This window comes from Eriocheir sinensis, chromosome 10 (assembly GCF_024679095.1).
Source record: "Eriocheir sinensis breed Jianghai 21 chromosome 10, ASM2467909v1, whole genome shotgun sequence".
NCBI classification, from domain to species: domain Eukaryota; kingdom Metazoa; phylum Arthropoda; class Malacostraca; order Decapoda; family Varunidae; genus Eriocheir; species Eriocheir sinensis.
Window position 1 is genome coordinate 4,710,720 of NC_066518.1, and position 26,844 is coordinate 4,737,563.

The 26,844-nt window shown below is 48.8% G+C and overlaps 1 protein-coding gene across 1 annotated transcript in view; it reads left to right on the forward strand.

The window, feature by feature from the left end:
* LOC126996474 (multiple epidermal growth factor-like domains protein 6) overlaps positions 1-25,800 on the forward strand; it is a 176,847-nt gene extending 151,047 nt beyond the window's left edge. The window contains exons 9-35 of the mRNA XM_050856955.1: positions 2,698-2,975; positions 3,403-3,542; positions 4,429-4,552; positions 6,630-6,749; positions 8,216-8,353; positions 8,700-8,857; positions 9,887-9,989; positions 10,509-10,711; positions 11,742-11,928; positions 14,437-14,562; positions 15,216-15,325; positions 15,756-15,859; positions 15,983-16,152; positions 16,245-16,346; positions 16,569-16,724; positions 16,841-17,098; positions 17,350-17,499; positions 17,935-18,051; positions 18,483-18,611; positions 18,777-18,943; positions 19,529-19,657; positions 19,810-19,972; positions 20,164-20,346; positions 20,564-20,704; positions 20,826-20,939; positions 21,536-21,670; positions 23,771-25,800. Coding sequence (XP_050712912.1) covers positions 2,698-2,975; positions 3,403-3,542; positions 4,429-4,552; positions 6,630-6,749; positions 8,216-8,353; positions 8,700-8,857; positions 9,887-9,989; positions 10,509-10,711; positions 11,742-11,928; positions 14,437-14,562; positions 15,216-15,325; positions 15,756-15,859; positions 15,983-16,152; positions 16,245-16,346; positions 16,569-16,724; positions 16,841-17,098; positions 17,350-17,499; positions 17,935-18,051; positions 18,483-18,611; positions 18,777-18,943; positions 19,529-19,657; positions 19,810-19,972; positions 20,164-20,346; positions 20,564-20,704; positions 20,826-20,939; positions 21,536-21,670; positions 23,771-23,829 — 3,964 coding nt within the window. The 3' untranslated portion in view covers positions 23,830-25,800. The remainder of the gene's footprint in view (positions 1-2,697; positions 2,976-3,402; positions 3,543-4,428; positions 4,553-6,629; positions 6,750-8,215; positions 8,354-8,699; positions 8,858-9,886; positions 9,990-10,508; positions 10,712-11,741; positions 11,929-14,436; positions 14,563-15,215; positions 15,326-15,755; positions 15,860-15,982; positions 16,153-16,244; positions 16,347-16,568; positions 16,725-16,840; positions 17,099-17,349; positions 17,500-17,934; positions 18,052-18,482; positions 18,612-18,776; positions 18,944-19,528; positions 19,658-19,809; positions 19,973-20,163; positions 20,347-20,563; positions 20,705-20,825; positions 20,940-21,535; positions 21,671-23,770) is intronic.
* Positions 25,801-26,844: the final 1,044 nt, after the last annotated feature.

Below are 26,844 nucleotides of genomic sequence, written 5' to 3' on the forward strand. Positions count from 1 at the left end.
TGAGTACGACAATCTGGTAACGTTGACCTCGAGGCTCTCTTTGGATGACGCGGTAAAGAGAGAGCGCCAAGACCCACATATTCCTGCCGCTCATGAGGACGTGTGAGCAAGATGCAATCCACTGACTCTGAGATCACCTTCCTCTCTTCCTCCGTCTCCTCCACACCATAAACTTATTTAAGAGAGAAGTATTAAGTCTTCTCTGGTACCAATACGGGTCACTCCTTTGTTTTTATGGGACTGGAGTGTCGTAGGCATTCTTTTCCTTTATATTTGTTTATCCCTCGGCGTGGCTCTGGAGAAAATATGAGAATAAAATCACGCGGAAGCAAATCCCTGAATCCTCCGCGCTGACCTCACCCGAGAGACGATGTAATTTATATGGACTCCTTGCTCCTCAGCCCAACGCCCTGCCTCCGGTGCCTCTCCCTCCTTCTCCATCCTCCCTCCCCGCCCCTACTCACTCCTCCCTCCTACTGAAGACTTCCAACGCCCGCGGCCGCCTCTCTACCCCGTGTTTTAACTCTCTTGTTCCTCGCCCCCACGCTAAGCTGAAACGCTGCCTCTTGAACCTCCGGAGGCCTACACACAGAGAGAGAGAGAGAGAGAGAGAGAGAGAGAGAGAGAGAGAGAGAGAGAGATTGGGGGGGGAGGGGGAGGATAAAGTAACCTCTTCTCTACGTGACAAACCCGAAAGTCGTGAGTCAAATTGTCAAGGCTGGATGGCTGGTCGATGGCGTGCCCCCCACCACCCCAACACACACACACACACACATATACACACACACACACACACACACACACACACACACACACACACGCCAGTATTGAGCCACGGAGCCAACACAGACCAACTTTGGACGCCGGAATAGAGCTGAAGTAAAATATTAAGCCGCCCCCGAGCCCAGGCAGATGGCGGAGGCAGCTGAAGACACGCAGACGGGGCAACGGAAGGAACGGGACCCCAAAATTTATCAACGGGAAGAGCGGGACCTCAAAATTTAGGAACGGGAAGAACGGGACCTCAAAATTTAGCAACGGGAAGAACGGGAACTCAAAATTTAGCAACGGGAACCTCAAGAATTAGCAATGGAAAGAATGGAATCTCAAAATTTAGCAACGGGAAGAACGGGACCTCAAAATTTAGCAACGGGAAGAACAGAACCTCATGATCTAGCGACAGAACCTCAAGAATTAGCAACAGGAACCTCAAGACTTAGACAGCGGCAGCATTTTCTTTAATCAAGGTTATATTAAAAAGAGGAAGTGGGTTTGTGGTGAAGGTAGAGGTGGAGGAGAAGGAAAGACAGGAAAAGTGTATTGTTGTGGGGTGAATGTTCCTTATTCCCTCACCCCTCCCTCATACACCATTACACGACCTCTCGTCTGGATGCGCCCCCTAACAACCCCATTCACCCCCTAACCACCCCCTCAATACCCTCCCCCCGAGCCGAACTGAACCTCAAAACAACCCTTCTTCCTCCACCCCACTACAAGAGGAGGGTATCAGGACGCCTCTCCTCCCGAAGTTAACCTATCTTTCGGCCACTCCTCTAACTCTTTTTTGGAGCAGTGAGTAGCGGGTTTTTTTTTCATTATTCTTTTTTCATGCCCTTCAACTGACTCCTTTGCTGTAAAAAAAACTGCATGTCCCTTTCCTGCACCTCAACATCATAACAAACCTCATTTAAATACCTCCACTCCCTCCCTCAACTGCCCGTCTAGAATGTGCCCTAAGGTGAAAATTAGACCTCAGGGGTATGAGTGCGATAACCTCTCCTTGCCTCCCCCAACACAAATACCGCTGCATGCCCCCCCCCTCCTTTAACAAACCTCCTTCAACACACCCTGCCCCCTCTTTACCCCCTCCAACTGTTCTTCGTACACCCAACAGCTTCCCTTTAACCCTCCCTTCGCTCCTCTTCATCCCCCTTCCCTGTATGACACCCCAAACAACCCCCTCTTCAGCTTCCCCCACCCAACCAACCACCACTCCTTTCCTTCATGCCCCCCCCCCACCCCACTTTCCCCCTTTCCCCCAACATTCCCCTCACGTTCTCCTCCTTTCACATACCCCTTTAAGAACCCCCCCCCCCTCTTTAACCCTTCTCCCTGTCCCCTTCCGCTCTCCTTCAACACCCCTCCTCCACCCCCCGCCCCCCTACCCCCGCTCAGACGGTGCCACGAATCGTAAAAGCGCCACGTAAACAACTTGTGTGAAGCTGCCGTGATTAACTTTCTTCCGTCTCTCGGTTTCTCTCATTCTTTTTCTCTTTTCTTTTACCCGGAAGGAGTTTTGACGAGGGGTAGGCAAAGATTGGCGAGCGGTGTGTTGGTGATGGAGAAGGAGAGTGTGCGTGTGTGTGTGTGTGTGTGTGTGTGTGTGTGTGTGTGTGTGTGTGTGTTGGGGGTGGTGGTGGTGGTGGTGATGGTAGTGAGCAGGTAATGATGATGTTGATGGTGTGGTGGTGGTGATGGTAGTGAGCAGGTAATGATGATGTTGATGGTGTGGTGGTGGTGATGGTAGTGAGCAGGTAATGATGATGTTGATGTGGTGGTGGTGGTGATGGTAGTGAGCAGGTAATGATGATGTTGATGGTGATGGTAGTGAGTAGTGATGCAAGTAATGACGATGTTGGTGATGTTGGTGATGGTAGTGAGACAGGTAATGATGTTCCCGTGGTGGTGGCGGCACAGGTACAGGCTGGCACGTGACGGCCGCACCTGCCTGGCGGAGGACCCGTGTGCCGTGAACAACGGAGGCTGCCAGGACCAGTGTCGCAGCGAGCAGGGGCGTGCCCGGTGCTCCTGCCGCTCAGGATTCACCTTGGCAGACGACCAAGTATCCTGCGTCGACGAGGATGAGTGCCAAAGACCCGGCATCTGCAGCCAGCAGTGCCAAAACACGTGGGGCTCCTACCAGTGCCTCTGTGACTCTGGATACCAGCTTGGCACCGACCAGAGCTCATGCTTCAGTCAGTGTCTTGTGGATCTTGTTTGCTTATCGATTCCTGAACCTCTCCTTTGAGCTACCTTGAAGTCATGAGATTTTTGCCTCAACTTATTATCTCATGTTAATTTTAAAATCTTCAACTATATTCCATCTCTCTTTATATTCATTTTCGCTTTCCTCATTGAATTTTGAAACTTATCTTCCAGTGATAGTTTAGTTTTTATTGCTCCTCTGCCTCTTAGACTTATTATCGTGTCAGTTAACCTGTTCAGCTGCATTCCAACAGGTCACATATCTACTCACTTTCAACTTCAAAAACTGCACTTCCTTCCTTTTACAAACCATTAAGTGTGTGTGTGTGTGTGTGTGTGTGTGTGTGTGTGTGTGTGTGTGTGTGTGTGTGTGTGTGTGTGTGTGTGTGTCCGTAACGCATGGCTTCCCTCCCGCAGTGATCGATATGGAGGTGATCAACTCGTGCCTGGAGGACAACGGCGGGTGTCAGCACATGTGCCAGCACGGCCCCGACGGCCCCGTCTGCACCTGTCACCAAGGCTACCAGCTGCAGGCGGCCGACCAGCGCTCCTGCGAGGTAACCGCGAACTCCGGGGGGGGATTTGAAGGGTTTGGTATTCCCTCCCCCCTTTCCATCCCTCAATTCCCTTCCTTCCCTCCCTTCCTTCCTTCTCCCCCTGCCTCCCTTCCTCCAGCAATTCCCTTCCTTCATTCCCTCCCTTCCCTTCCTGCCTTCCTCCATTCCCTCCCTAAGTTCCCTCCCTCAGTTCCCTTCCTTCATTCCCTCCCTTCCCTTCCTGCCTTCCTCCATTCCCTCCCTAAGTTCCCTCCCTCAGTTCCCTTCCTTCATTCCCTCCCTTCCCTTCCTGCCTTCCTCCATTCCCTCCCTAAGTTCCCTCCCTCAGTTCCCTTCCTTCATTCCCTCCCTTCCCTTCCCTCCCTCTCTTCCTTCCATCTATTGCCTTCCTCTATTCCCTCCCTAAGTTCCCTCCCTCAATTCCCTTCTTTCATTCCCTCCCTTCCCTCCCTCCATTCTCTTCCATTTCCTGCCTCCATTCCCTCCCTCCCTTTCCTCTCTCCATTCCCTTCCACCTTTCCCTCCTTCTCTTCCCTTCTTCCCTCCCTCCGTCTATTCCCTCCCTCTATCCCCCCCTTCCTTCCCTTCCCTCCCTGATCTATTCACCGACTGTCAATTTGCGTCAAAAGTCGTGTCATTTAAAGTCCTCAACGCTTAATTGTGGTAGCTATTTTCTTTTTCCTTTTCCTTTTTTTATTGGTATTTTCAAGTTAGTTGTTTTTTGTCTTTAGTCCTCGTGAACTCATTGTGGACTAGACGCAGCCTCCACACCAGTATTGCCTCATGGTAAGTGGAGCTAATTCGATCATTTAACTTTTGACGGTGATAAAAACTGCTTTGCCCGATGCTTCATTTTTCCTCTTTTTCCTTTTCTCGCGACGCTCAGGACGAGGACGAGTGTGCCACGGGCCGCCATCAGTGCCAGCAGGAGTGCGTCAACACCGTGGGCAGCTACTCGTGTTCCTGCAGTCGCGGCTACACCCTCAACCCGAACTCCCGCACGTGCAGAGGTGAGCAGAGCCGTATAGAGGAGGAGGAGGAAGAGGAGTACAAAGGAAAAGCAAACAGCAACAAACCTCTTGGTCCTAACTAGGCTGTTTGTTGTTGCAACCATCTACTCTAATCAACGAGTCAGAGATACAGGACGGCGAAGGCGAAGGGAGGAGGAGGAGGAGGAGGGCACGCCGGGGTACACAAATAAGATGCCCAATAAACAAAAACTACACCAGAACAATCAACGGACCTAATCTGTACACTCCCCCTGTCTTTCCTTCTCCCCCACCTGTACCTTCACCACTAACCCACTCCCACTTTTTACTATACCCTCGATTAAAAAAAAATGTGGGGAAGGAGAATATAATGTATCCTTGCATGACCTTTCCTCATCCCCTCAACTCACTCCAACCCAGCCCTCCGACCTGACCTTTCACCCCTGCACTGACCTTTCCAATACCTAGGTGACATTTTTTTTCCATTCATTTTATCCTCAAACTCAAGTATCGAACGTGTTGGAGTGAGCAGAGCCTTCGACATCTCTCCTTAGCCTCATTCTACCCCTCTTGACTTCATTTTTATCCTTTCCTTGACTTTCTATGTAATATTCCACCTTTATTTGCACACTCAACTCACCATACAGTTCTATCACACTTCTCTCCTTAGCCTGCCTGCTTTGCCTTTCTCCCCATTCATTGTGACATTCCACCTTTCTTTGCGCCCTAACTCCACACATCGCTCCCTCCGTCACACACCTCTCCTTCACCTCGTCCTAACCACACTTGCCTTTGTTTTGTTTTGTATCCTTTCGTTGTTCTTTTGTTTTTATATAAATGGCACACTCCGCTCTTCTTTACACCCTAACTCTATATACACATCGCTCCCTCCATCACACACCTCTCCTCCACCTCGTCCTAACCCTCTTGCCTGTGTGTTGTTTTGTATCCTTTCGTTGTTCTTTTGTTTTTATATAAATGACACACTCCGCTCTTCTTTACACCCTAACTCTATATACACATCGCTCCCTCCGTCACACACCTCCACCTCGTCCTAACCCACTTGCCTTTGTTTTGTTTTGTATCCTTTCGTTGTTCTTTTGTTTTTATATAAATGGCACACTCCGCTCTTCTATACACCCTAACTCTATATACACATCGCTCCCTCCATCACACACCTCTCCTTCACCTCGTCCTAACCCTCTTGCCTTTGCTTTGTTTTGTATCCTTTCGTTGTTCTTTTGTTTTTATATAAATGACACACTCCGCTCTTCTTTACACCCTAACTCTATATACACATCGCTCCACTCCACCACACAGATCCCACCACGCACTTTCCCTCACCTCATCCCAACACTCTTGCGTCACCTGTCATCCCATCCGCTGGCCCTTCACAAAGATTGCACACTCACACACACACACACTCTCCCTTCCATGCATCCTCGCCACCTCGTACGCAACTCCCGCACTCTCCATGAACTTCAAAGAGCCTCCCGCCCCGCCGCGTCACTGAGGCTCATTGTGGGGCGACGAGGCGGCTTAGTGGCGGGGCGGGGAGGAAATGGGCGGGGGATGGGGCGGTGGCAGCTTCATGCAGTCAGTCAAGGAGGTTAAGCCACTCCAGCACATAAAGCAAACTAGATACGATTTAGAACATATAATTCACTGTTAGCAACGTCAGATTTTTCGCTCATTTTCTATTATATTGTCTAAGCTAAAGCATCTACCTGTTGAGCATAAGGGAAAGGAGAAGGAAAAGGAAAAAGGAATGGATGGGTATTGAAGAAAAGATGGAAAAAGGGAAACAGAGGAAGAAAAGATGTGAAAAAAGGGAAGGGACGGAGAAGGAAAAGCAAATAAGGAATGAATAGCTGTGAAAGAAGAAATGGAAAAACGGAGATAGAGAAAATATATGAAAAAGGGGAAGGGAAGTGGAAGGTAAGGAGAATGAAAAGCAAAAAAAGTAATGGATAGGTATGAAAGAAGAGACCAAGAATCGACGCCTTGAGAACGTAAAACCAACACGGATTCGCCAGACAACAAGAGCAAAACACAGCGACGTAATGTTATTCTTGCGGTTTTTTTTCTCTTTTTTCAGACGTGGACGAGTGCGCGATGGAGAACGGCGGGTGTGAGCAGGACTGCCAGAACACCGAGGGCTCCTACGAGTGTTCCTGCCGAGAAGGATATGTGCTCGTGGGACGCACCGATTGTGACAGTAAGTCCTTGGGTCACTGGGCTTTGGGGGGCTGACTCAGGGCCATATTTTAAGACCCCGTCCCTTCTCACATCAACTATTTCTAAAGGTCAAAGAGGGGATCAATCGGGTTTTCATGAGTGTTTTTTAAGGTTCATGACACAGAAGAAGGGTCAAACTACCACCAGGGTCATAAAACTACCCCTGGAAAGGCCTACAGCTCCTACGAAAGCCATGTCAAATATGTGAACTTGGGCGACGAAATGTTTTAAGATACGACCCTCAGTGAGTTCGCGGGGTTGTATGCGATGTTCCAGTCAAGAGGGAGGTATCAGGAGCTTAGTGGCATATCATTTTCATTTCCAGTCATTTTTACCTTATGTTTCAAGTCAAGTTCGTCAGCGCTGAGGTATAGCAGTTTTATTTTCAGTCATATATTTATCTACCTCTTTAATTTTTTTGAGGGGATGTTTCTTTGGTTAATTGATTTGATCTTTTTTGTAAGTTTGTCAGCGCTTAACTGTGTGGGGTGGCTGTATGTGTTCTTCCTGTATTTGCCTCTTTTGGGGACGCTTAGCTATCCCTGCTAGTGTGTGTGTGTGTGTGTGTGTGTGTGTGTGTGTGTCATCCGTCTGACTTAACAACACTCCTAAAAGTACCACCTTCGTTAAACTTGATCGCTCCAAACCACTCGCAAAAGATATTAAAGCCGCGAGCCACCACTTCCCGTCATCTGTCTAACGTAAGCGCTCCACAAACACACGAGAGAGAGATATAATTAAATACTTCTGATTACCGCCCACGGGGAACATAAGCACCGCCGTCCCTTATCAATGCAGTCACGCTAATGAAGTGCATGTATCGCGCCGCACACACACACACACACACACACACACACTCACGGCTCTCAGGGTAACGGGTAACGAATCGTCTCATTAGCTTCGTGTCTCGGCCCTCTCGCAACCCTTCCATCTTGGCGAGGAGTGTTGCAACGTTTGTGTTTCTCTTGGTGTGTGTGTGTGTGTGTGTGTGTGTGTGTGTGTGTGTGTGTGTCCTCTACTCCTCTTTATTTCCTTTCCTTTCATTTTATTTCATTCTATTTCCTCAATTTCGTTTATTCCCTTTATTTTCATCTCATTTCATTTTATATTATTTTCTTTCTCTTCCTTGCCTTTCCTTCCCTTTCATGTCCCTTCCTCTCCTTTCCTCTCCTGTCCTCTCCTTTCATGTCTTTTCCTCTCCTCTTCTCTCCTGTCCTCTCCTCTCCTTTCCTCTCCTTTTCTCTCCTGTCCTGTCCTCTCCTCTCCTCTCCTTTCATGTTCTTTCCTCTCTTCTTCTCTCCTTCCCTCTACATCTCTCCAGTCTTCCTCTATCCTAATTCCCTAACATTCCCTGACATTGTTGGTCCCTTCTGCCTCTCGCTGTCAATCTCCACATCACTTCTTCACCTCTCCTCCACTCACCTCATTTCTTCGGCTCCTCGGCAGTGTCTCTGGATGAATATAGCCTCGACCTCATTCTGGAGGACGACTCGACGACGCTGGGGGAGACGGAGCCCGCGAGAACCGATCCCCCCAAAGAGGTGACCTACGCGGAGCAGGTCAAGTTCACGACCCTCCACACGCGTGAGTATCCTTGAGATCCTTTATATCCTGCACCGTCTCCTGTGTGTAGCTTCCGAATCTTAGGTTTGCTACTTTATTGAGGTGTTTCTATATATTTGGAAAGTACTGTTACGCCTCTAGCCATTTGCATACCACCCGAAATTGACCTCTCCCGGCCTCTCGTTTTTTTTTTTTTTTTTTTTTTTTGAGTGTATAGCGGGTTTTCTTGGTTGCTGTTTTTATTTTCTTGTCCTTGAAGTGTCTCCTTAGCTGTAAATAATTAAAAAAAAAAGGGACATTGTGGATTAACGTGTGAATCTAAACAGGAAATTAAATAAACGAGAATTCCATGTTGTCGCTGGCGCAGGATGTGTCACTGGATTCTTCGGCCCCAACTGCTCCCTGACGTGCGATGACTGCCCCGGCGAGTGTGGCCCCGACGGCTGCGTGTGTCCCCCGGGCAAGACGGGGCCCACGTGCTCGCTGCCCTGCTCCACCGGCACCTTCGGCCTCGGTTGCAATGAGGTGAGCAGCTGCAAGTCGCGCCAGCCATCCGGACTTGTCAGCAACCAAACTACTCAGCCGCTAAATTTGATCATTATTTTGTTGGCGTTTTCTTTTAGCTTGTATGTTTAAGTTCTCTCAAGCAGCAGCGCGTTACCGACTTTTTTCTTTTTTGTATTACGTTCAGTCTGGTTCTTTCCCTTTCTACTGTACCACTAAATTTGATTATTATTTTGTTGGCGTTTTCTTTTATCTTGTGTGTTTCTGTTCTCTCAAGTACCAGCGTGTTACCGATTTTTCTTTTTTTTCTTTTTTGTATTACGTTCAGTCTGGTTCTTTCCCTTTCTACTGTACCACTAAATTTGATTATTATTTTGTTGGCGTTTTCTTTTATCTCGTATGTTTTTGTTCTCTCAAGCAGCAGCGTGTTACCGACTTTTTTATTTTTTGTATCACGTTCAGTCTGGTTCTTTCCCTTTCTACTGTACCACTAAATTTGATTATTATTTTGTTGGCGTTTTCTTTTATCTCGTATGTTTCTGTTCTCTCAAGCAACAGCGCGTTACCGACTTTTTTTCTTTTCTTTTATTACGTTCAGTCTCGCTCCTTCCCCATGCTACTGAACCACTAAACTGCATCATTAGTTTGTTAGCATTTTCGTTTATCTCGCACACTCCTGTTCTCTTTCGTACCAGCGTTACCGATTATTTTGTTTGTTTCTATGTTATGTTTTCAACTCTTGGTCTGTCTCCTTAACCACACTACTGAACACCTATATTTAATCATTATTACCGTACAAACATCGCTACTTTACTCTGGTCTCCCACGATGCTCATTTTTTTCCTCGGCACACCGACTATGTGTTCCGGCGGCCTCTATATTCCTGCTCCGTTTCATGATGTTCTCGTGTCATCCAGCCTCCCCCTCCCTCACTCCTCCCCGTTATCAGGGCGGGACACGGCTCTTGTATGTATCAGAGAGGAGGAAACTTTGCCGACACTCCCTTGAAAACACATTATATTATTTTACCCCTTTTTTTTCCCATCCTAGGTGTGTGAGTGCCTGAACGGCGGTACCTGCGAGCCTGTGTCGGGAAACTGCACGTGTCCCCCAGGTGTGACGGGCGACGTGTGCCAAGACGGGTGTCCGGCAGGTGAGCGTGGGAGCAGGTGGCAGGGGTGGAGGTGCATGGAGGGGTGTCAATATGTGTGTGAATGGAATGGGGAGGTGAATGCATATCTCTCATTTAATGGCATAATATCTCAATGGCCTTATATAATGTAGTACAGAGGAAGAAAAGAGCTTGTCAGACATCTATATCCTCCGTGCTGCGGAAAAGGGGAGAGGGGAGGGGAGGGGAGGGGAGGGTGATATGGGGTCTTGCAGCTGGTTATGCCATGGAGGTGCTGGGGAGGGGGGTTGTTACAGTGCATGCTGGTAACTTTATTTCCTTCCGCTATGTTTCCTCCTTCGAACAACTGAACTGTTTCGAAAATGGAGGATCAAAGCACCTCTGCAACGAAGCTTCATCATTTTATGGGAGAGGGGGCATTCGTTTTCTTCCATAGAGGAGCAGCTTATTATACTGTTTTGTTTGTTTATGTGTTTGCTTAGCTCTTGGTTCGGTTTCATTTACTGTTATATGATGTAAACAAATCCTTGCTGTGTCCAGGGTACTACGGCGAGCAGTGTGAGCGGCGCTGCCCCGTGGTGTGCGCCAACATGCGCTGCAACAGACTCTTCGGCTTCTGCGAGTGTGACCCGGGGCGCTTCGGCTCCTCCTGCAACCTGCCGTGCCCGGACTTCACGTGGGGCGCCAACTGCCGCCACCAGTGTAAATGTGACTCCCGGAGCACGGCGCGCTGCCACCCCGAGGTACGTCCGCCGAGGGGAGGAGGGCTGAGGGGCGTATTTTAAGACACCATCGCTTCTCACATTAACTATTTCTAAAGGTCAAAGAGGGGACCAATCTGCTTTTCATGAGTGTTTTTTAAGGTTCATGGCACAGAAGAAGGTCAAACTACCACCAGGGTCATAAAACTACCCCTGGAAGGGCCTACAGGTCCTACGAAAGCCTTGTCAAATATGTGAACTTGGGCGACGAAATGTTTTAAAATACGACCCTGAGAGAACGAAACCCACCAGATACTGATGGCTCTGGTTTTACATCAGTTCAAGTTTCGTGTTTTCTGGGAGTTAGGGAAAGCGATATAAGAACTCCAGTACAATATCCGCTTGCTGATATTGATGTTGATAGTGATACTGATGGCTCTGGTTTTACATCAGTTCAAGTTTCGTGTTTTCTGGGAGTTAAGGAATGGAAAGTGACATAAGAACTCCAGTACAATATCCGCTTGCTGATAGTGATGCTGATAGTGATACTGATAGCAATGGTTTTACATCAGTTCAAGTTTCGTGTTTTCTGGGAGTTAGGGAAAGCGATATAAGAACTCCAGTACAATACCCGCTTGCCTCACCCCCATCCAGTTTCTTTACCTCTCCACCTGTCACTTCATACTTTATACTTTACTTACATTAAAAGCACTGAGTAGCTGGGGGGCTGGGTTTCATTATTGTTTCCTTATCTTTTGCCCTTGAACTGTCTCCTTTGCTGTAAAAAAAAGAATTAACAGAATTCAGACTTCTTCATTTGTCATCTATTCTGAGGGAAAGAACACCGAAACCTTTTAGTGTCTGTTGCCGAGTAGCGAACCTGACCATTATGGAGGGTATAGTTTGCTCTCGGCGCTAACAGTATCACTATTGGACTCTGAAACTGTGTGGACTGTGGAACTTCGATAGCCAAACACAACTCTTGCCCTCTAAGCGTCATACTGAGATGGCCTGAACCGTACTCTTCCCATCCTAACTTCCAACTAAATGCCCCGACTTTCTCCCCCTCCAGAGCGGCGTGTGTGAGTGCAAGCCCGGCTACGTGGGGTCAGACTGCTCCGAGGAGTGCCCGCCGGGTCGCTGGGGCACCGGGTGTATGCATGAGTGCCAGTGTGCCAACGGGGAGGCGTGCCACCCTGCCTCGGGGGTCTGCATGAAGGACTGCCCCTCAGGCTACACCGGGCCAGACTGCGAACAACGTGAGTACTGAGAGAGAGAGAGAGAGAGAGAGAGAGAGAGAGAGAGAGAGAGAGAGAGAGAGAGAGAGAGAGAGAGAGAGAGAGAGAGAGAGAGAGAGAATGAGGGAGAGAATGAGAGAGAGAATGAGAATGAGGGAGAATGAGAGAGAGAGAGAGAGAGAGAGAGAGAGAGAGAGAGAGAGAGAGAGAGAGAGAGAGAGAGAGAGAGAGAGAGAGAGAGAGATACAAATAAGCAGCCAGGCAAATAGACAAGTGGACAGACAGACAGATAGACAGATAAACGAAGACAGAACAGCACTCGGGCAAACAGAGACGCAGACAACCTATAAAACAGACAGAGACAGAAGCAGATAGACGGACATAAGTAGACAGATAAACAGACAGACACACAAATTAGCAGTCAGGCAGATAGATAAGTAGACAGATAAACAGACAGACATATAAATTAGCAGTCAGGCAGATAGATAAGTAGACAGACAGAGATCAAACAAAGACAGAGAAGCAGTCAGACCCACAGATAGGCAAACGGATAAACAAACAGACACACGAGGAGACAGCCAACTCATTTAACTCATCTCATTGACCCGGGAGAAGAGTGTTAGTTAAGAAGTCTCGCGCGTTGTTGCCATCACCCTTGCATAACTAACCTTTCTCCGACCTCACCGCTCGCCCGACTAATCTCCTTGTGGCCTTTGAAAGTATTCGTTGTAAGAGCCGAAAGCGTCTGAAAATGCGGGTGAAAGAGTCGTACATCCTCTCCAGTCATGTGTTCCGAGAAATGACGAATGTTCTCTCCTCCTCTGTCTTCTTTTTCCCCAGTAAGCCCTTGTACTGGCAGCCTTGTTTCCTGTCTTCCCGTGATTCTGAAACGTGAAGTAAATGTCAAGTTACTTTCAAAACAGACGCACAGACACTTTTTTTTTTTCATTGATGCGCGAATGCCACCGTTTCTCTCTTCCTGTGGTGGCGGTAGTAGTAGAAGTAGTAGTAGTAGTAGTAGTAGTAGTAGTAGTAGTAGTAGGGAGCGGCGAGTAGCTGGCTTTTTTTTGTACTCATTGTTGCCCTTGAGCCGTGACCTTTGATGTAAAAAAAAAAGTAGTAGTAGTAGTAGTAGTAGTAGTAGTAGCAGTAGTAGTAGTAGTAGTAGCAGTAGAATTATAAGAGATGAACCAGGTAGAGAGGGAGAGGTGCGGACGCTATAAGCCACCTGTTCAGCATCCCCCAAACGCCTGAGACGCCGAGAAAGAGAAAATGAACGTGACAGCAATGAGAGAAGTAGAAAAAGGACGAGATAGTGTGCATGACAAGACTAGAGGTGATACAGATGTTAACCCAAAGAGGCGAAAGTGAATAGTGCAGACTAGTGTTATCCCCATGGAAGGTAAGGAAACGCGGTAAGGATAGCCAAGGATGTAAACGCTAACCCACAACTTGAAGGATTATGAAAACAGTCTTATGCCATTAATCTTTTTACAGTTCGCATCATCCTACTTACGTCCTCTATAGATTTCGCTCATTCTTAATTCTAGCGTTCATATGGTGGTCAATGTTTTTTGGGTGTGGTTACAGTCCTACCTTGGGGCGCCTTCTGCGTGTGCTGCTGCCCTCAACAATAACTATTTGCACGAAAAAACACTTACACTATATAGTCTTTTTGTTCCACTTGGTTGTTGCATAGCGTCACGAAAAAAATGTATAATAAACTCATTTTTGTCTACTAATCTGTTCCTTAGCGTCAAAGATAAACGGTAAGAAGTACTACATGTGTGGGACTGAAGTAAGACGATGTGGAAGCGAGACAAATGTCATTCTTTTGTGTGTGTGACAAGAGGCTTTGATTCTCCGTAATTCGAAATCCTGACAAGCTGCCGGAAAAGACAAATAACTTATGAAGATATGGAAGTGACAGTTCTCGTGAGGCGCACAAAGCAGCTCCGAGGCGGGGAAATGGAAAACGTCAATCAGCGGGAACATGAAGAAGCCCAGACGCGTAGGCTACACGAGAACCGCGGCTTTAACGGGGAAGGGGCGGGAAGAAAAAGTAAAGCGACGCATTCTACATCTACATCGGAATATGCGTAAGATGAATATTCTGAGACAGTTTGCAGTCAGAATGGGTGTGAGAGAGTTTGAAATCTTACACAAAACAAAACTACAGGCTTAACCGCGTAATGAGTGATGAACAAAATTAAAGCGACGCATTCTAAATCTATATCGGAATATGCGTAAGATGAATATTCTGAGACAGTTTGCAGTCAGATTGGATACGAGAGAGTTTGAAATCTTACACAAAACAAAACTACAGCCTTAACTGGGTAATGAGCAGTGAACAAAACTAAACGACACATTTCATTCAAGTTACAAATATGAGTGACCTAAACTTTTCGAGACGGCTTAACGGCACAACAGATGAGACTAAAGAGCTAAGAAACAGACGGAAAGAAGAAAAGAAAAACATCGGGCGGACTTATTGAACCTTCTTTCCTTCCCTCCCCTCGTTCCGTGCAGGATGCGAGCAAGGTCACTACGGCCCCGGGTGCATGAAGGCGTGCATGTGTGGGCGGCGGCCGTGCGACCCCACCAACGGCGAGTGTCTCTGTCCCGCCGGCACCCACGGACCCAGCTGCCTCCAGGGTGAGTGTGACGGAGCCCAGCGTTGACACCACCACCACCATCACCACTATCATTGCCACCACCATTAACACAAGTATTACCCTCATAACCATTTACTCACGCCGTTAATATCTCCATTATTACGCCTACTTCCACAGACCATCGTACTCAGCAGACTGTATATATTTTCCGGTTTCTGACGCATAACTATTGCAAAATGATATCGATAATTTACGGTTTTAACAATGTCTTTAGTTAGATGTCGATATTTGTGTGGGAGTGACGGTTTTGGGTCAGGAATCGTCAAGTACTACAATATGCTGAGTAAGATAATCTGGTAACGTGGGTATCGTGTGTGCTGCCCCCTCCCCCCCCCCCTCTCCACACACACCCCTTACCCTCCTCAACGTTACCAAAAGAATAACAACTTCCACGAGAAAAAATTAGTCTTTTTTTTCGTGTGTTTTATTGGCTTGTTTGCTGCATAAGATCATAAAATAAAGATGAACTTGTTGCTATTTACTTATTTTCTCAACCACTCTTTTTTGTTTTACTGGTTTGTTTGTTGCAGAGCGTCACAAAACAATAGAAAATAAACTTATTGCTATTTTCTTTTTTACTTGTTTACTTATATCTTTTTGTTTATGTGACTCACCTGTTCTTCGCCCCGCCAGTCTGTGCCCCGGGGCGGTGGGGGGAGAGCTGCCTCCTGGAGTGCCAGTGCCAGAATGGTGCCTCGTGTGACCGCGTCAACGGGAAGTGCCACTGTCTGCCCGGATACGTCGTCAGTACCCCTCACTCTCTGTTCATGAATACTGCTCCTTTTCCTTCCTCCCCCCCCCACCCACCCACCCCCCCGTTCTCCCCTCTTCTTTTGCTCCTGCTACTCCCTCACGACTGCCTCCTCCTCCTCCTCCTCCTCCTCCTCCTTCTGAATCTCCTCTTCTTCCTGCTGGTCTAATAGCCACGATCGGCTGATGCCCCCCCCCCAAAAAAAAAAATCTTCCTAATCACGATCTTCCTTGCTTGGTGTTATCCTTCTCCTCATCTCCCCTCCCCCCTTCAGTAACACCTATAATATATCATGCATCTATAAACAATTGCAGGGAGAGAAGGTCATAAATGTGGATGCGTGTGCTTCTTTAGGCGGAGAAGCAGGTGGTGGTGACATGAGCGACACTCAGATAAATCGAGACTCATGCGTGTGCTTGCAGGGTCCGGCGTGCGAGACGAGGTGTCCGCCGGGCAGGTTCGGCGTGGGTTGCCGCGACACCTGCAGCTGCCTCAACGGAGCGACCTGTCACCACATAACCGGCAGGTCGGTTCTTCATACCCTCCCCGTGCCTGAAGTTGCATGTATAGCGTATTGTATCGTAGTTTTGTGAATTCTTTCCGGTGGAGTCTTTGCTTGCCCTCCATGCACTTGATGCTTTCTCCACAGGTGCGAGTGTTTGCCAGGCTTCACGGGCCCCAGCTGCAGCCAGCCCTGCCCCCTGGGACGCTACGGACAGGACTGCGTGCACATGTGTGACTGCAACAGCGGCCGGTGTGATCGTGTGAGCGGCGAGTGCACCTGCGCCCCCGGCTGGCGAGGACCCCAGTGCCAGCTCCGTGAGTGTCTGTCTTCGCCCCGCCCTGGCTGGGGTTGTGGTGCCTAACACGGTCGGGAAAGACTCTCGAGTAACTCGTGTTCTCGTCGGCAGCATGCGAGGCGGGACGCTACGGGGCCGGGTGCGCCATGAACTGCAGCTGCGCCAACGGAGCAAAGTGCGACCACATCTCTGGCGCCTGCATGTGCCAGCCAGGTGACGCCACGCCCACTCCTTCCATTTGTCTGACTTTATAAATCATAATGTTAGATGTGTATGAAAAATTCAATATTTTTTGCGACAGATGTTTTTTTAGAGCAAGGGTTTTCCGACCTCATACATGCTTAAATGTTTCACACAACCGTGTACAGCTTCCGTGGAGACGTAGACCCTCACTGGTGCTTCCCTCTTTTAACCCTCGCCCTCCTCCACCCGCAGGCTGGCACGGCACCTTCTGCTCCCGTCCGTGCCCCGAAGGTTACTGGGGCCCCGAGTGTCGGCACCGCTGCGGCTGTGGCATCGGCGCCACCTGTGACCCTGCCACGGGCGCCTGTCTGTGTCCGCCGGGGAAGTACGGGCCGCACTGCTCCAAGGGTGAGTCCCGCCGCCTTCTTGATAAATTGATCCAATGTCCAAGTTTATATTATTTATTTTATTTAATGCCGCGTGAAGGCAGAGGCGCAGTGCAGTCAACGATGCATCTCCCTCAGTGTGCCCGATTGACCGCTGGGGCACCGACTGCCAGAACCAGTGCCTTTGTTACAACGGTGGCACATGCGACCGAGTGTCTGGTGCCTGTGTGTGTCCGCCGGGCTACGCCGGCACCACCTGTCAAGACCGGTGTCCAGAGGGCACGTACGGCTTCGGGTGTCAGCACAGCTGCCTGTGTCAGCACGGCGGAACCTGCCAGCACGACACCGGCGCGTGCCTCTGCCAGCCAGGGTTTGCCGGCGCCTTCTGCGAGACAAGTGAGCGTCACGGCGTGCTCAGCCTCGCCTCTCATTTGTGTGTTTGATATAGACTAAGTAACTGCACCTTCAGCGTCACATCTTCAGGATTACTTGTTGTCTTCCAGCTGACACATCACTTGACAACGCCACACACATATTTGTTTCACAACAGCAATGAATTTACAATTCACATTGATAATGCAAGTCCTTCCACAATTATCTGTGCACCATTGTCAGAGATTCACATCGTTGCCTTGGGTCTTCCGTAGCCTTTGTGCCGTTGCCGAGCGTTGAGGGTTCCGGCGCGTGTGTGACGGACGACCACTGTCAGCACGACGGCCGCTGTGACGCCGCCTCGGGCACCTGTGAGTGCGGCCCAGGCTGGCGTGGACACCTGTGTCACAAGCCGTGCCACCAAGGTGAGAACCTACACACAAGCATTGCTTCCCGCTGTGATAACGCTCAGCGAACACTCTGGCAGACACTCTCAGGAGTTACAGCACAACGACACTGGCTGCCCGCGCCCCTTCCCTTGCGGCTTTATGTTGACGTCTTCCAAACCAAGGCATGAAGCCTTTCAAGGAAAGATTGTACTAAAGTTTTCTTATACAAAGGCTTGCATATTAGACACTCGCGGAGCTCAAAAATGAATAGAATCTAAAAAAAAAAAAAAAATAGTAGCTTCGTGTCAAAATTAAGTAAAATAAATTAAAGTTCTCCCACATCACCAATATTTTCTTACATTTTCTTATTAAATAACTTGTGGCCTAATTTAAAATAGCCGCCGCACCGTCACTAGCGACACACCTTCACGCCCTCGGGAAGCTAGATCGCCGCCTTGTGCCTCGTTGCAGGTTTCTGGGGCCCGGGGTGCCAGGAGGCGTGTTCCTGCGAGCACGGGAGTCAGTGCCACCATGTCACCGGGGAGTGCAAGTGTCCCCCGGGCTTCCACGGCGAAAAATGCCAATTGGGTGAGTTTTTTTGTGATCTACGAACGAAGCCAAAGTGGTGAGCAAACCCTTAATGCAGACAGACACACACATTGAGAGAGAGAGAGAGAGAGAGAGAGAGAGAGAGAGAGAGAGAGAGAGAGAGAGAGAGAGAGAGAGAGAGAGAGAGAGAGAGAGAGAGAGAGAGAGAGAGAGAGAGAGAGAGAGAGAGAGAGAATGGCTTTGAACACATAGCTGAATTCCATGAACTGTTTTGTGGTTGTCATTACTTAGTTAACAAACCGTGCATGAAATCCAGTGTTTATTTTTAAGGTACGTTTTTGGATCATCACATGAATCCGTTTTACTCACGATGATATTAAGGCATTATTAAACAAGTCAGGTACGTACCAAGATAAGACGGAAGTAAATAGTTATGTGCTGTGTCGTCAGTCATCGCCTTGGTCCCACAGTGTGCCCCGTCGGAACCTACGGCGAAGGCTGCGCGTCTTCCTGCCAGTGTGAGGAGGGGCAACCCTGCGACCACGTGACCGGCGCCTGCACCTGCCCGCCCGGCCGCCAGGGTCCGCAGTGCCACGAGTGTGAGTACTGAGTGACCTTACCTGGCACTGGGGACGCCGTGTTGTGCCTTGGCTGTTGCGTGACGCTCCCAGCTTGTCCCCGATATGACGCATAACTTGACATCACAGCCAACTTCATCTGACTAAAACAACTATAATTCCTCAAAATGTAATCTCGTCCCACAGTCTGTTCCGACGGCCACTGGGGGAACGAGTGCCAGGAGAAGTGCCAGTGTGTGGGCTCCTCCCTGTGTGACCCTGTCTCCGGCGAGTGTTTCTGCCCGGCGGGTCTCCGGGGCCGTAAGTGCCGCTGGAACTGCCTCAAGGGGCGATACGGCGTCGACTGTAAACAGGTAAGGACAGGTGGTTGTTTGGATACTGAGAGTTACACGTGACTCACAGCATACCATCAGAGGTTCGGGGTATGTGTTGCCGTGTGGTGCAGTGGGATAAAAATAAACTAAGAGGGGCGAGGGTATAATCTCTGGAAGGACGGCCAGAATTCTGAAGGTTAACAGTATCGGCGCGCTGTCGGATCGGTTTTTCTGGCAATTAAAGATAAGACTTTCAATGGTTCAGCGCAAAGGTAAAGAGTAACCCATTCAGACCCCGCGTGGCGATTAGATTACATTAAAAGCGACTCAACGGCCGCGGGGATGGGCGGAGGACCCGGAAAGTACCACAATGGGTGCGGCAAGACTGTGAGAGCGGACTTGTTCCTCTGATAAAAGGCCACACAGAAACAAGAAGGCAGGATGGGCGTAAAAACTTGGTATTTTATACATTGTGTCGCAGAGTACCGACGGTGTGGCTTTGTGTGTGTCAGTGCGTGTGTGTGTGTGTGTGTGTGTGTGTGTGTGTGTGTGTGTGTGTGTGTGTGTGTGTGTGTGAGGGAGACTGAACGTGATCGCCAGACGGCCTTGTTCTCTTCCTCACAGAAATGTAAGTGCAGCAACGGCGGTTCGTGTGACCCGGTGAGCGGCCAGTGCCATTGTTCGGAAGGCTTCTACGGCCCCACCTGCTCCCTGCCCTGCCCGCCCAGCACCTACGGCCCCAGCTGCAACGAGGTGAGGCGGCCATTGCGACGAACACCCAGTAATCATTCCTTTGAATATATTCTAGGACGGTAATTTTTTTATAAAATCCCGTGGCACCTGTGGCAGTAAATTTAATCTCATGGTAGTGAAAGGTGACAATATTGCCTCGTGTTCCCCGCCAGACGTGCCACTGTGAGCACGGCGGCGTGTGCTCGGCGGACGGGGAGTGCCAGTGCCCCTCGGGGTACAGGGGTGCCCGCTGCCAGGACTCCTGCCCCGTCAGCACTTGGGGCCTCGGCTGTGCCTTCAAGTGCAGCTGTAAAAATGACGCCATCTGCCACCCAGGTTAATGTCAAGACTTTATTATATTCTTGCATTTTCTTTATTTCAATAACTTTTCTCAATTCTCATCACCTTGCATTGTATAGGCAGCCCGCCTGTATCAACTGAGATAGTGTGCTGTACAGTTGTTGCCCAAAAATGGCAGTTTTCTATCGTTCATTTGTTTCTTTCGATCTACAACTCTTGTGTTGCAGCGACCGGTGAGTGTCGGTGCGGCCTTGGCTGGACTGGGCCAGATTGCAGCCAGCCGTGTAGCCCCGGCCGCTACGGACCCAATTGCCTCCTCGACTGTGCCTGTCACCACAATGTGTCCTGTGACCGCTTTTCCGGCTGCTGCCAGTGTGGTGCCGGGCACTACGGCCGATTCTGTGAACTGGGTGAGTAGCACCGCCGGGAGCTGTGAGGGAACAACATTTTCAACTCGTATGTGGGGTATTTTCTTCCCGGGTTGTAAATCTTAATTGAATATACATTTTTCTAATGATTTCTGCATCGGTCATGAGTGTTACCTTGAAAACAGACACTACCCCGGTGTGGAAAAACCGCCGTGTTTGTATCCGGATCTTCACGAAACCTAACTTTCCCTCCCTCCAGATTGTCCTAAAGGTTTCTACGGCGCGTCCTGCGTGGGAGTGTGCAACTGTCACAACGGTGCCACCTGTGACCACAAGACCGGCCAGTGCCGCTGCGCCCCGGGCTACACCGGCGAGACCTGCAGCCAGACCTGTCCGCCAGGTGACTCAGCCATGACCATTAAGTTTTGCGTGACTCCCGAAGGCCCGGAAGTTAATGTTCCAGGTGAGATAATGAACAATCACGCGCGGTTTAATTGTACGCTTCTTTCTCGTCCCCGCAGGAAAGTATGGCCTGCACTGCCAGAGTGAGAGTGAGTGTGGGGAGTACCCGTGCCACCACCAGACTGGGGAGTGCCTCTGTCCAGCCGGCTTCCAGGGGCGGAACTGTGACACGCGTGAGTGATAAATGCACTGCCTCCTCGCTTCCTCCTTCCTCCCCCTCTCATGCACCTCTGTCCCTCAGTCTCCACTTGCTTCAAATCCAGTGTGGTGCGTCTCCATCACGACTTTTCTGTTTTCTGTCTTGAACGTCCCGCCTAGCCACGCCAGTGTTCGTTCGCTTGGCGCTGCAGTGCGTGTGTATTTACGCACAGCACGGTACTATTTTCCTCCCATGGGCGCGGAGCCAATCATGGAATGACTAAAGAATGTCAGTTTTATTTGATTTTTCTAGTATAAGTTTCGAGTTGTGAGAGCTTATTACTAGCATTATTAATTAATCATGGGAAAGAGGTGGGGAGGGCTGTTATATTGATGAAAACAGTACTAGGCTAAGAAATTGTCGCTTTATTCATAAATGGTATACACCAAAGTAAATTAAAAAACTTGTAAATGTATAAAGAATACCAAACAGATAGAATGTGTATTGTGTTTTATTGCAAAATGTAATGTACTTCATATGGCCAATAAACTAACTACGTGTGTGTGTGTGTGTGTGTGTGTGTGTGTGTGTGTGTGTGTGTGTGTGTGTGTGTGTGTGTGTGCGTTGCAGCGTGCGGCACGGGGCGGTACGGGCCGGGGTGCCGCGAGGCGTGTCAGTGCCACCACGGGGGTAGCTGCCACCCAGTAAGCGGCCACTGCTCCTGCGCCCCGGGCTGGCTGGGGCCCACGTGCGGCCAACAAGACAGTGAGTACCTACGCCCCCAGACTGTACAGACATACATACAGATACAAAGCCTCCCCGCATACTGGGAATACTTCCTCTCCAGCCTTTACAGACGCACACAGTAACAAAGCAAGACAAAAAGTACTTTCTTCCCTTTATGTACAGACACACAAAGATATACAAGGCCAGTCGGTTAAGACGAGCAACTCCGGAGAACTAGATATTCACCCTCTGTCCTCCTTCTCAGAAATGTCTAACCTCCCCGAACAAACATTACCTTCTCCCCAACCTTCACAAACACAGACAGACACCACACAAAGCTCACAGCCTCACATACCCAGCGGTGAGCCACACGAGACCACACCACACCGCACCACACCACACCACACATCACCATACTACACCACACCACACCACAATCACCACCACACACCTTGAACGATAGTGATTATAGTATTGTCCTTGATGGAAGATATTTGCCATAGCTTGACTAATTACAGTCTGGTATAAGCGTTTACTAACCAATTTTTCCCTCCCTTTCCCCCTTGTTTCTATTCTCCTCTCCTCCCTTTCCCTCCCCATCATCACTTTTTTTTATTATTTCTTTATCTATCTGTCTATCTTCCCTTCGCCACCCCTTCATTCTCTCCACTTTTCTTCCTTTCCTACTTCCACTTCTTCCTCTATTCGTATCCCTTCTTCCCTCTCTTCCTTCCCAATCCTTCTCTCCTCTTCCCCGCCTTTCCCTCTTTCTTTCTTCCTTCTCTTCCTTCCCAATCCTTCTCTCCTCCTCCCCGCCTTTCCCCCTTTCATTCTTCCTTCTCTTCCTTCCCAATCCTTCTCTCCTTCTCCCCGCCTCCCCGCCTTTCTTTCCTCCCTCTCTCCTTCCTTTTCTTCTCTTCATTTCGCACTCTCCGTCTTTTTTCCGTTTACCTACCACCTTTCCCTCTCCTTTCTCTCCCCCCTCCCTCTTCTTCCTCCTCCTCCTCCTCCTCCTCCTGCTCCTCCTTACCCCTCATCCCCACTTCATTTCCTCCTTCCCTCCCGCTCTGTTCTCGCACGCTTCACAGATGAATGGAGTAAGTACACGGATGTTAGAATTTCACGTCTCCTTTCATTCATAAGATGGCTTTTTTTACTTTACTTCTCTTTCTCTCAGTTATCTTTCCACCCTCATTTATTTCCTACACCGGTACTCGAGAATAGGAATGAGCCTTTTGTGTTAACCCTACGAGCATAGTAATTGAAGGGCGGAGTCGTACACACACATGCATTGAGACGGGTAGGAAAAGGGTGTTTGGTAGCCTATGTTTGTTTTCTGATTATGTTCCGCCTCTTGCATTCAACCAACACCCAAAAGATTCCTTCCTTCCCAATCATTCACTGCTCGTAGCCCTCTGAATTGAGAATGGTTGTAGTAGTAGTAGTAGTAGTAGTAGTAGTAGTAGTAGTATAGTGGTAGTAACAGTAGTAGTAGTAGTGGTAGTAGTAGTAATAGTAGTAGTAGTAGTAGTAGTAGTAGTAGTAGTAGATGCTGTACTAAAAAAAGGAAAAAAGAAATAGATTATAACAATAGTAGTATATGGTAGTAGTAGTAGTAGTAGTAGCTGTTGTCCTTGTTATTTTGTTTTGTTATTTCTGTTGTTATGGTTATATAGTATTTGTCACTGGCTTAACTTAGTCCAAATCAGGCGCCATCAGCAACCTTCACACATCCATCTCCCGCTTACGTGCTAGTCAGTCACCATCAAGCACGCCTGTAGCCTCCCACCCTCCTCCAAGCCCCCCCACAGCCCCGCATGAAAAGCCACAAGGAGGAGGAGGGAGAAAAAAAAAAACTCCACGAAAACCATCTTCTTGACGCCACGTGTTTTTTCTGCCAAGCGAGGAAGCTGTGTTTGTATTCAATTAGCTGGCGTTTACCCTTCTCGAGATTATAGTTTCGCTTCGCTACAACGTTCCTGCGCACCGCCTCTCTCTCCTCTCCTCTCCTCCTGACACCCAAGAGACGCGGCTTCATTATACCTTCCCTTCCGCTGCCTGCATGAAGCTTAATTAGTTTTCCTGCGACACACACTCATTACCGTGACTGATAACAACCCCCCTCTCTTCCCCCTGCAGTCTCCTTCCTGGCCAGTCAGCATCGCGGCAGGGCAGACATCCCGGTCGAACTCAGCTGATTCTCCGCAGCAAGCACAGCAGGAGCAGGAGACGAGCGTGATACCTGAAGGGCGTCTGCAAGGGAGGAGGAAAACGAAGAGAACATAAGAACATAAGAACATAGGGAAACTGCAAGAGGAAATAAAGTAACGGATAACGGACGGAGAGACTTAAAATGAACCAGTGTAAGAAAGATAGAAGTGAAAAGAGTCAGAAGATGGAGGACTAGAAGACATACTTATGTTATGATGCTTCAGTTTGCTCGAGTGTTCCGAAGCTTCGATCCGGTGGCTGCTCGGCTTGTGTGTCACGTTGCCGCCATGCCCTCGCCGCCTCCACACGAAGTAATAAGACGCTTGAGGACGTTGTGAAAGTCTCCAGAGAGGTAAACCAACACCACAGTTCATTTTAAGACACTTGAGGCCAGTGCGAAACAGAAATCTCCAGCCCAGGTTATTGTAAGACATTTGAGAACTCTGCCAAAGCCTCCACGGACAGAGAAACCATTGCACAAGTTGATTTTAAGACGCTTGAGAACGGTGCAAAAGAGAAATCACAGCACCAACCCACTGTCATCATTCACTGTAAACAAAGGGATGAGGATATGCGGCGCGGAGCGTGTCAATTCCTTCAGCCGCTCTGTGTTCCTCTCCGCTGCGGATGGAAGATGAAAAGCAGTGATACTATATACTCATCGTTCATCGGAATCTTAAGGGAAGAGTCGAATGGTATGGAATTGTATACTTTAGATAATAGGACCGCATCGTTATGAGACACTCCCGACTCCCGACTTCTCTCTCTCCCCGCCACCAACAACCTTCGTCAAATCCTTAATGTTTCAACTGTTTTTGCTGGACTATGGTTACTCTTTGGAAGGGGTTAAGTTACTATATTATTTAGGCGATCTTTCTTTGTTTTCTGTTTTTGGTGCCCTTGTGCTGCCTTCAATGCTGTAAAGAAAAAAAGTGATTGAGTTGTTATCATCATTTATTCCCCTTCTGTCTCTCTCCGGCATATGACCACAGATGTTGCGCCGACTAAACGAAACTTTCCAACCTTTTACCATCATTTAGGCTTCGTTGGAAAGTCGGAGTAGTACTTTTCAATGCGGTCCTATTACCAAGAGTTAGCATTTTTATTTTGTCTAATTGTCGGAAGCAAGACCAACAGTGCACTCACAGCTCTGACCAGGAAGAGGAAGGAACACCAACGCGACTCATCTGAACGAGAACAAAGGAAATCAAAGAAACTCACCTGAAAATCTTGTGACACGCGATTTTCAAACCAACAATCTCCGATACTTCTGACATGTAATTGTAATAGAACTTCGCTAACGTTGTGTGCTCCTCTCCTTGAAAGTTCTCCTCACAAACTGGCATCATCTCTGTCAGTATCGCAACGCTCTCAGAAAACAGTGACTTCGGTGTGTCCTCTGAAGTGACGAAAAGGGTGAAAAATGACACTTTACTTTTTTTAAGAGAAACGTGTCAAAAAATGTTTGCCATATCCTAGAATAAGTGTGTTGTTTCGCTGCTTCGTGTGAATCTTGGCAGGATTCATCGTTGATTTGCATTGTACTTTATTAAGGGCCATTCTCACAGTTCGACATGATGAGTTAGTAAGCCTCCAAACCAAAACCAAAGACTTCGAAAATTCCTTGTGTAGTGTATTGTGTTCATGTTTAAGTAGAGAAATTTGAGGGAACCATACGGGAAGCCTCTTGTGTATCTGGTCTTGCATCGAAAATCTAACCATTGTGGAGTGTATAAGATTAGTTTGGTTGGGGCGATTACAAAGCCACTGTGTTGGACTGTGAAATCGGCTCTGAGACTTGTTTTCTCCTCCCTCACTCACCAAATAAAGCCTTCGGCACCTTCATTCAGAGCCGCGCATCAGAGCCTCACCGCCGCCCCGCCGTGGGTTGTCTGTCACTCCAGGGACGACTAATGTAGATGATCCTCAGAGTTATAAATATATATGATGCTTTTTTTCCAGTTGTGTATCATGACCGTTTAGTGGTTCCTTAGTTTAGTGTTGTGCCCACTGACTAACCTAAATATCAAGGTTTTGTACGTTGGTCACCATTTTTATCTTATTTTTAGTGTTTTTTTACTCAATTAGGTATTCGTGATTTATATGGTAAGTGTATACTGAGGCTTGTATGTGTGTGCGTGTGTGTGTTTGTGTGTGTGTGTGTGTGTGTGTGTGTGTGTGTGTGTGTGTGTGTGTGTGTGTGTGAGAGAGAGAGAGAGAGAGAGAGAGAGAGTCCTTATCGGTGGGTTATCAACACACACACACACACACACACACACACACCGAACAGTGATTGGGGACAAATTTTCATTGGTGAAAATTCGCCTTTTATGGGCTTGTAGCAAGTTTTAATCGCCTGGGTGTTGATAATCCCCTCTCTCCCCTGGAGGTCACGGGGGGGGGCGGGGGGGGGCGTGCATGGCCGTGGCTCGCGGCGGGACATGGTGGAATTCAGTTTGGAGTCGGTCCAACATTGGATAGCTTTCCAATTCTGGGGCGGCGAAGATTATTTTCCGCGGGCGAACGTTTAATAAAAAATAAAAAGTATTCTCTCTGGAATCCTCCGTCGTCGGCGCGGGTGTCGTGGCGTCACCGCGGAAACATTCAATTACTCTCACGTGATTGGACGACCTCGTTGACCTCCTCCCCCCTGCACTCCCCGGAGCGACAAGGAATCGTTCAAGTAAGAAATTGGCAATTTTAGATCAGTTCCCCGCGTAGTCAGACTCATCCCTCCGCCTTGTCATGCGCCGGGCCGCCGCGGATCCATCATAAGCGCCGTGTGTCCCGCCGACGCGCGGAGGATGAAGTGGCAATAATGGCCTTGGCGTTATCTTGGCCTGCTGATGCTGCGGGGACTGCCGGCAACCCCCAGCCCCCTAGCCCTCATTTTGCTACGAGAAAATAGGTACACAAAGATATAATGGCCTTGGCGTGATCGGCCTGATGATGCTGCATGGATGGGCCGGGGCCCTCCCATGCTCAGTTTGCTACAAAGACAT